This window comes from Malurus melanocephalus, unplaced genomic scaffold, assembly GCF_030028575.1.
Source record: "Malurus melanocephalus ecotype Western Australia unplaced genomic scaffold, MMel_1.1 scaffold_1, whole genome shotgun sequence".
Taxonomy (NCBI): Eukaryota; Metazoa; Chordata; class Aves; order Passeriformes; family Maluridae; genus Malurus; species Malurus melanocephalus.
Genome location: NW_026623233.1, coordinates 1,551,291 through 1,561,442, shown reverse-complemented (window position 1 = coordinate 1,561,442; position 10,152 = coordinate 1,551,291). Strand labels below are relative to the sequence as shown.

At 43.1% G+C, this 10,152-nt stretch overlaps 1 protein-coding gene across 2 annotated transcripts in view; it reads left to right on the top strand.

Moving 5' to 3' along the window:
- The first annotated feature begins 653 nt into the window (after positions 1 to 653).
- FRMPD4 (FERM and PDZ domain containing 4) overlaps positions 654 to 10,152 on the top strand; it is a 283,198-nt gene continuing 273,699 nt past the window's right edge. For both annotated transcript variants that reach the window (XM_057389617.1, XM_057389626.1), the window contains exon 1: positions 654 to 793. In XM_057389617.1, coding sequence (XP_057245600.1) covers positions 753 to 793 — 41 coding nt within the window. In that variant the 5' untranslated portion in view covers positions 654 to 752. The remainder of the gene's footprint in view (positions 794 to 10,152) is intronic.

Genomic DNA, 10,152 nt, shown 5'->3' with positions numbered 1-10,152 from the left:
TTGCTGTGCAAGGCCCAGGGCGCTGCTCCCGGAGTGGGGAGGAGTCGCCTCCTACTCACCAGGGCTCCCTTCCCCTGTCGCTCAGCGTGCCGGCCCCTGCCCCGGGGAGCCGCAGCCGTGCCCCTCACACCCCGAGCCCTTGCCCTCCTTGCTCGGCACCGTGGCTCCGGGAGGCCCTGCGGGGAGCCCTGGGCTGGGCTGGGCTGGGCAGGGCTCGGCGGCCGCCTCGCCGCTCACCCGGGCCGCCGCCCGCGCCCTGCGCTCCGCCAGCGGAGCGGACACACCGCCGGCGAGAGGACAGGCTCCCCCCGATACAGCCTGAGCYCAAATCGGCACCCCCCGCCACCTCCCTCCTCTGGGGCTACTGCAAAGGGGCGGCGGAGCGCTGCGCCTCCCCCTCCGGCTGGCGGAGCCCGATCTGCGGGCAGCGCTCCTGCTGGGCAGCCCCGGCACCAGCTCCGCTCCCGGACCTACCCCGGGAGAGCGCTCGGCAGGCGGGGAGCGGAGCGGAGCGGGGCGGGGGGGAGCGGAGGGGGAGGGCTGCGCGCAGATGAGCGCTGGTCCTGCGAGATGCTGCACGCCCAGCTCCCCGCCGGAGGGGGGTAGCAGCCGCTGTCTTCGCCGGCTCCTGCTTTTTTGCAAGGGCTGTTGCTGCCGGTGAACGCAACCTTCTCCCGACATGGAGCTGCTGCTGCYGCCGCCGCYGCTGCTGCTGGAGTGAATGTGACGGGCAGAGCTAGCCGGCCGCATGGATGGATGTGTTTAGCTTTGTGAAGATTGGGAAGCTCTCCGGGTAGGTGTTTGCCGCCGCCGCCGTTGCTGCTGCTCCGCGAACGGCGGGCGTCCCGCGGCTGCGGGCGCTGCCCGTGTCCTGCGGGGGCAGGGAGGGAGGGATGGGGACTGCTAGCGAGGAGAGCGCCCGCGCCGCTCTCAACTTCTCTGGCAGCGGGCGAGGGTCTCGGGGTCGGGGTGGGGCGCTGGGCGCTCGCTGCCCCTGGCACCTTCCCGGGTCGCGCCGATGTCCCTGCGCGGAATGGGTTGTCGCCCTCCCTTGCGAAGGGACAACGAACTGCGGCCGCAGTTGGGCGAGAGCGGTGCCCTGCTTGAGCTGCCGGCCAGAATGGGCGGCTGGAGCGCTTCTGAAAATGCTAAAGGGGCGAGCGGAGCCGGATCCGGGGCGCGGTGGCGGTGTTTGAGGGGCGTGTTGGTGTCCGGGGGTGGTGGCCGCGGTGCGGTATCGGTCATCTGCCGGAGCGGGGGGCGAAGTTCCGAGGAGCGAGCGGTGCCCGGCCGGGCCGCGCCGCCGGGGAGGGTCTCGCCCTGCCCCTCCGCTTCGCTCCCGCGGAACACGCCGCCTCGGGCACGCCGCCTCCCCCAGGAGCCGGATTTTTGGAGAAGTGGTGAAATCGTCGCCGCTCGCATCGTTTGTGAGCGCTGMCCCTCCGCCGTTTCACACGGCGATGGGTGCAGGGGCGCGAGTAGATTTGGCGTCTCTTATCCGTCCCTGGCTTGTAAAGCTAGTACTTCTTGTGGTTTAAATGAGTGGTTGATTTGTATTACTTTTCTCAATTTCTTTGTTTTCCAAATAAACCTTCTCTTGAACGGCCTCAGAGTTGTGGTCTCAGCCTGTGGRCTGTTGCGTTCGCAGCTGGTTGCCAGGCCTGGAGCTGCATAGATAGATCAAGAGGCWCAACAACCCCTGGTACAATGTTCCCACCGTAGTTACGCGTAACGGGAGRTAGCCCATCGCAGTTACACGGGGGATTGCGCTTTATCTCAAAGATGCAGTATGAAAGTATTCCAATCACATTTTTTTTCCAGGGTTCTGGTGTAGATAATCTTCCTAAAGGATTTAGCTTTGATCACTGTAACTAGGAGTGTTTCAAATTCTTATGATTCAGTGGTTCCTACACCATAGTTACCATATCCTTTTCKGTTTATGAGGCATGTATGAGGCAGAAATTGGATGTCATACAAAAGGGAGAAAGGCCTTGTTAAGGAAATACTAAAGGTGGCTTGCTCCAGTGATGGTCAGGTGGGGAGCTTGTCAAAATGACAGATGGCCTGTAAAGAACAAATATTGCACAGCTAGAAGTTACAGAGTGCCACAGGTGCAGGCATTGCGTTTATCCCCCAAAATTCCCACCAGTGCACCTGGCTGTGATTACAGCTCTGCTTACGGCATGCCAGCACAAAACAGCTGCTGTCATTCAAGCACATCATTGTCTCATCCTGCTCACAGCAATTTTACGCCATGTGACARTGACAATACGAGCAGCCCCCTCGGCTTGCCTTGGGTGGTGTTACTGGCTGATACCGCTAGAGCTGCAGCAGCAGGAACTACAGCGGAAACTTCGAGGAGAGGGAAGACATGCTCATAGATAAGGAATAGGTCATGTAGTATGGTATTTATTTCCAGGTAACTGAACTGCGTGACCTTCTCCCTTTTTTTGGAAACAGTGTTTTAAAAAAGTTCCCAGGTCTTCAAGTCGCACTTAATCTAGAATCAAAGGCAGAGAAAGGGATGTAGCATTTGAAAATGTTATTAAGTCAAGCACATGGCAGTTTTTAGCTATATTTCTTGGTGTGTACGAAATCTGTAGCTTTCTGCATACTTGAAAACACAGCTCTTACCAATGCTAAGATTTATATTTAAGTAAAGACAGATCACAGAAAATTTCCTGAAGAACCTGAAAGTTCCATCTCAAATGAAATTGCAAGTTTCAAAGCTTGTATCTGCGTATGCTTCATTTAAGGATGTGAAATACTTATGGGCTGTATTTATCTCTTAGGTTGCAGTAAGTGATTTCTGTACTGAGCTACACTTTCTATTTCTAATTTTCCGGTTGTTAAAAGACCTAATAGTTTACACAGGACTTGACTTTACTTGCTGTTTCCTAGGTTACAGCCAGGTATCTCTTCCAATTTTATGAGAGCTTCATGAAGAAGACAGGTTCCAGTGTAAACCCCATTTTTAATCCCTTTGTGCATTTGGGTTGGAAAGCTATTTTGTCAAAAAATACCAGTTGTTTGCTGTTAGAAGGAAGGCCTTTCTGAAGAAAATATTTAACTCAGAGTGGATTCTTAAAGKCAGATTACCTACAGAAAGTTGTTTTGAACGTCGTTGGTGTTGAATTTCTTTTAAATTTYATTTGTTGTGCATTCAGGTTTCCTCATTTTAAGTTGCAAGTCATCTATTACAGTTTTAGTCTGCAGCCTTGTTTCTGCAGRCAGTGGCCCAGCTAAGTTCTGTTGTACATGGATACTGGAAGGGATGCTGCCTAAAGTCATGATGTAATTTTAATCTARTAAGAATTCAAATTTTGTCTCAATCAATCAACATATAAAAGTTTTTATCTGGAATAAGCTTAAGATGAGATATAAAGTCCTAGAAGGTGGCTACTGGATATTAAATTTTACATTGCATATATAATTTTTTATGTTTTAATTATCTGTGTGCTTTTTATGCGATACATTTGTGGATAGGGTCTTTTAGAGATTCTGCTTCTACAACTGCTTCAACAATTGTCCTTACTTGCTGGGTAAGTGGAAATTGTGGGCATATTTTGTAAAAGGATTGTGTGCAGAAATGGAAGAGAATGCCAGACTGGTTTTATGGCAAATGTGATCTCTGGTAATCTTGTCCTTTCCTTGACTTTGTAGGTCTGTCACATTGTGTACTATGCATAAAAATACAGATGCTTTGTGATAAAGTTTCTGTTGATTTGGGAAGATTGGAGATACCCATCAGGCACTGARAACAAAAATACCACGGAGAAATAGTGATCACACTTTGCCGGACATAGCCTCTGGCCCATTCTGTTTTGGAAGTTCACCAGTCTGGTAGTGGTCTGGAATAAAAGTTTTGGTATAAATCTTATGGTGTCATTCACTGGAAGAAATCCCCCAAACAAACAACCACTTTTTATTGTAATGAGTTTCTGAGTGTGGAGAATGACTGACAAGCCATCAGTGCTCTGATGAGGAGCTGTACAAGGCAACATTTCTGTAGTGTGGGCTGCATGAGCGCGTATGGTGTGGTTGGATCTGTAATTTGGGAGGGAGGATTAGTGCAAYAGGGAAGGTGCACAGCTGACAGTTTAGGCTGGATCAGAACTCTGTCTTGTCTGGTATTCTCTCTCAGCTGCTTTTAGCAGCTGCTTGGGGAAAGAGTAGAATGAGGACACATAACCACGAGTGGTGATTCTTGAGCATGGTTATAGGCAGTGGAAGAAGGATGGTGCTGCTGTGCTGAACATGAAACTGTTTTCAGATCAAGGTAGATTGGAATAAAAGATACAGTGTCAGAGTTTCTAGTCAGTACTGAACATATGAACTGTGAAACAATAGGTAAGAATAGTGAATAGAAGTTATCAAGAATTTAAGTCTGTATTATTAGAATATATTTTTAGTTGGATTTTTGTTTTTTATTGGTAATGGCTGTTTTTGTGATGTCTGTCGAGCTCAGTTCTACTTCAGGGCTCTCACAGTAGGAAGTAAAACTTTGATAACTATAGTAAAACTAGATGCTTGTCTAGGTGTCGCCTTAATGGGACTGAGTGGGGTAGTGACCCTCCAGAGTTGGGATACAAAGCTCCTGTGCCCCTGTTTGTAGCTTTGCCAGGTAACACTAGTGAGAAAATAACTGTCTGCTTGAGTGGCTGTCAGGTTTTAAGCTGTGGCAATACTGCTGAGGGTAGGGTGGACATCTCTGTCATGCTGTTACCTTTGTGGGAGTTCTGAGCTCACGGAATAGTTTGTCACCAGTGAGGAATCTCCAAGAACTAGTCCTGCAATATGGGATAAGAAAGTTGACACCTGTAGACCTCATTGTAGCTGTTATAATTAATGGAGAGTTAACCCCWTATAAAAACAGGAGGATACCAGGAAGATTTGGGCCAGYYCTTAACGGTGAGGCTAATTTGKCATGTGGTAGATAAATTGTCTTAYTTGGATCTATGCTTTTCTGCTCAAGTTTAGCATTGCTATTCATTGTTCTGCAGTTTAAATTTATTCCATTAAAATGGAATGTGAATAGTCCTATCCAGGACCTTGGAATTGACAACAAAAAATCCCCCCTAACCCTGCAAGCTCTTCTTTTCAGAGAAGTCAAATATGACATTTCCCTGTGATTATGCTAAAGTAGAGGCTGGGTTTCTCACAGAGGAGGAAATTCTTAACAAGTCCTTTTTCATTGGAGTGGATAAATCCTCACATTCTTGTCTTTTGTGTTTATTTTTTCTTCTAGTCAGGTAGACTGACTTGGTACCTGCACAGATGTTTGGATTTTGGGTTCTTGCTGGTTATAAAAGTGAAGGAAGCCTAAACAGATGTGGAGCCTYGCATTTGTTCTCTCCCTTTCCAGCCTTTGTAGCCCTGTGCTCAGTTTTGTTCCCTCCAGATACTGTCTTTAGATGTCCTGCCAAACTGGTGGGAAAGGTTCTCTCCTACATCTGTCTTAAAACATAACAGACTAGAAGCTGTGATTGTATATTCTGAGTACTGAGCTCTGTTGTGGTTTGGTTTTTTGTGTTTTTTAAAATTTTTAATTAATTGAAGAAGATTTTGGGATGCTTCTCTGTCTTTATCAGAATAGCACATTTCTTTATCTGTGATTTTCCTTGCCAAGTTTTTATTTTGCTGTGAAGTTTTAAAACCCCTGTCTTAATGGYGACACAATTGAAAGTGTGATTAACTTACTGATGCTGTTTTGCATATGATTTTTGGTACAATTTTTATGAGTACTCTTTGAAATGACAGTATCATACCTTGTAAGTTATTTTCAGTATTTACAAAAGACGCAGTAAGAAAGCCTATGATTATCCTTTTTATGTTCAAAGGAGGTAATTTAATTTCAAAAAGGATTTTATTATACTGGATGATAATTCAAATAACCAATAATTCATTTCAGCCTTTCTCTTGAGGACTGCTTTACATTTAATGGCACATTTGCCTAGTCACATTAATACAGGAGCTTTACCTTATATTTTATTATTTGCCTGTTTTGTTTTGTTAGCTGGCATACATAATAAAGACATATGTTTTAATGCTTGTGATGTTAGTAACACTGTATGTCATAGTGACTTGAGCAGTTTAGAGATTTACTAAAACCACTCCTGACATTATGAGCTGCTGTAAACTTGTCAAGTGGCCAGTGAATGATGATGCAACTCTGCTAAATATGTACGTTCTCTATACCGTTTGCCTCACAAGAGAGTGCTAAAAAGATGTAACCAGAAGCAACACTGTCTCCAGAATTTTTTGAGAAAGCAAAAAAAAAAAAAGTAAACTCCAAGTAATGCTTTCTTTCTCCCTCTTCTACTAATTGCTGAAGAAGATGGAATAAGAACTTTGAGAATTGATGTTCTGATTTAAGAAAAATCAAAACGTGCACCTTCAATATAATGCTTTTATTTCTAGCAAGATTTGTTTTCTTTTTGCTTTTGTTTTTTTTTGTAGAACTTCAGTCTGTGTTGTAAAACTTTTGGTGACATGGTTGAATCAAGAATCCTGGGATAGTTTCTCTTATAATTGTAGCCTGCACCAATGTTCTTGTGTGTGCATGTTTAATTCAATTTGTTAAAGTTTTCATATGGTTTGAGAAGACAGAAAAGGTTTTTTTKGTGGATTTTCCCTCTGTATTACTGGTAATGAGATGAGCCTATAATAGTTTTTRTTTAGCTTTTTGAGGGGGGAGAAGATTTGCTTGTTCATGGTGTGATTTGGTTGGTTGGTTTGTTTTTGAGAAGCCTGCTTTTCAGCCTCACAGATTCATGTGGGAAATTTCAGTTAAACTGAAAAAAAAAATTATTACCATAGCATATTCTCATAATAAAAAATGAGGATATGTTTCCATATTTTGAAGCATTCTAGGTCATTATGGAAGTGTACCAAGTTGTTCATAGAGAATACAAACCATGACCTGAAATAATGAGAGGATAGTACATGGTCTCAGCCCTGTTTGTAATGTGGCACAGAAGCGGCATTTTGCTGCTGTTGACAGCATTTCCAAGCAGTTGTGTCAGATCTATCACAACTTAGAGTCTGAATGATGGGATAAAGAATTGACTAAAGCCAGGTAGGAGCCACCATCTCTTATAAAATGAACCATCATCTTGGAAGGATCTCTAACTGCTGTAGACAAATAATGCAAAAAAACAAATGTGAGGAAAGGAAAGGTAATTTTGTGTTCTGCTCCTACTGTGTCATGCACAAGTAGCTCTGTGAAGTCAGGGAAGACCATCCAGGTATGTGAATTACCCATTTTTTGTGACTGTTTGCACATAACCTATCTGGATCCACGTTATGGAAACTTTTGGTGCTGATAAAGTATCAGTGTTTAAATACTGTAGGGACATGCTTGAATAGGAATTGACTTCTGATAATACCAAACTGTATTTAAAGCTGCTTTTTATAATCATTAATAATGTGATTCGTTTTGTGACRTACCTTGAAGAAGTTTGTGAAGTGAATAGGCTGCACATGTATTGAAGTATGTTTAAAGAYTTTTAAAATAATCAGTGAGACTCAGTTTCCAATAATTATTCCATTGACTGTAAATGAAGCAAATAACAGTGCCAGTAGTATAAATTTCAGTAATTGCATTTCAAATCCTAGTGTAGTCCACACTGCTTAAAATCTAAACCTGTGAAAGTTCATCAGAGCTAGAGATGTAAAGTAGCCCAGGACTCAAAAGTCTCTCTGACTTAAATTAGGACCTGGTGTTGTAGAAGTTTCTACCAGTATTCCTTCAGTTCAGAGTGTATGGAAACRCCCTTTAATAGGTTGATTATTGCCTACAAACTGAGAAATTAATTTTAATTAGTTTTAATAACCAATATTTTAAATTATAATAAAGTTAGTGAGTGGACTTGTCAGGTATTAGTTTTAGCTATGGGAGATAAGGTTCTGCAGAACAGATGGATATCTTGCAGGACTTTGAGAACTGCTGGTRAAAAAATAGATTTATTTAGAGAATAGAAAGATGGCAGTGAAGTCTAAGAAGGAATATTTATATGCTAGAGTCAAATGCTGAGAATGAATCTTCTAATGATCTGGCTCTTGATAGAGTTTATTTTTGGATTTTGCTTGAAAGTTTTGAAACTTTAGGGATAAGGGATATTGCAAAGTATTATGATTTTTTTTGTATTATAGATAACCAAAACAAAAAGATATGTATGTGTGGATTGGTGAAAACCACTTAGTGATTTACATTARCAATCAAAAAGACCAATAAAGTCTCCTTTCTGTCCTTCAGAATTTATGTCTGCACATGTCCTTTTTGTTTGTTTTTGGGGAGAGAGAAAAGACATAATTGTTGCAGCTAACGCTAAGAAGAAAATCTAAAATCAGCATTTGTAAAGCTTTGCCATACTGATTGTACCCTATTTAGAATGAAGATTTTCATTTAGGTTTGTGAATGATTGAGTTTTAATTGTTCAGATGAACTGTCAGCGTTTTTCATATAAGTGCTTACATGCTTGTTTAAAGTACTTTTCCACCATTATGCAGCCTGTAAGGTTTGCTTATGTTGCTTACAAATTTTGCAGTTTCACTGTTTGTTCCTAATCGTGAATTTGTGATTCTTTTCCTCTGGATCTGGCAGTGCTCCTGTGTTTGGAAAGCAAAATGCCCATTATTCTATGGCAGTGAATGCTACCAGGAGTACCAGCAGTTGCTCCAGCCATGTAAAACAAGCCAGGCATGTGTTACAGGTCCGAGCTGCCTTATTGCACTTGTGCTCTGTGCTTGACTGAAATAGAGCAGCAGACTGGAGAAAAAATCTGGAAATAGTCCATGTCTAAGCAGATTTGTAGAGGCAGGATGCTTCATCTTTACCTGACTTTGACTTGCTCTAAATGAGGCTCTGACAAGCCTTGGAGCATCTATGACAGAGCAGAGATTGCAATTGCACAGAAGAGCCTGTCCCAGAGGGGCTGAAGTTCACACCTTGGAGTTGGAACTGGATGATCTTTAAGGTCCCTTCCAACCCAAACCATTCTATGATCTTACGATTCTTCTCTGCCTGAGATGTTAGACCTTTATCCCACAAAAAATTTAAATTTTACTATAGCAGTACCTTCAAGGTCTTATCCACTCCAAAAAGGGGTGGGTTGTCTCTGCAACACTGCAATATGTAACCGGTTGCACATCTTTATCACAGAAAAGACAAGTTTTGTTTTGACTGTACAATGTGGCCAATAAGTCAAAATGTAGTACATGTGTTCAGGTAGAAATTACCAAATTTCATTATTTTACTGGCATTAGGTTTTGGATCATATGAAAGTTGCTATTTAAAGGCATCTGCTTTTCTTGTTTTTTATTTTTGACTTGCTGCAAACCTCAGCAGCCTCAGATGATGTTAACTGAATTTTTAATTTTTATCTTTGAAGAATTTGTTTTCCCAGTGAGAGTGGCAGATAGTTCTCTCCTGAAGTTGGCTATCTGCCTAGGTCTTTACTTTGCATAATGTATTGTAGGTTACCTGTCATGTTTACAAGGAGTGCCTCCTCCTCTGTCAGGGCGCTCAGTGAAGGGGGACAGAGAAAAAAACGGCGCGTGGGGAATGTTCTGTACTTGACTATTCTGCTTTGGAGGCAGGATGAGTATGGGCTACATTGTGTAATAGGGGAAGAATGGCAAAGGTAGGAAGGGAGAAATTGGAGGAAGTAAGTTAATGAATGTTATATTGGACAGGGGCTAATTTGCCATGAGTGAATTGAACTAATTGTTCAAGACTAGCTGATCTTTATGTGAAGGTGAGCTTGCATTGTTGCCTGGGTAGGAGTTTATTTGCTTCATGAGGCTGGTTGAATTAATTGGTGAGATGTTCTGTAATCTGTGTGACTGCTGTTTGAAAAARGAAAGAAATCACTCCAGCACTGGAACAGAAAGAACTTTTTTGTTTCCTAAGATCTTGAGTTTCATCTTGAAAGTATTTCTTTCTCCAAGGGGTTTCTGGTGGCTGACCTTGAGCTAATTCAACACATAAAATAACACAGTGGTCCTTGACTCCTGTGTATTTTCTAAGAGACCCTGTAATCAGGATGGTGCCTTTTCTCAGGGTGAAGCTCATCCCCTGCACTAGTTCACTGATGAGCCCTGTGATTTTTCCCCCCTTTGAATGTAGATAATTTGGCTGCAAAATCTATA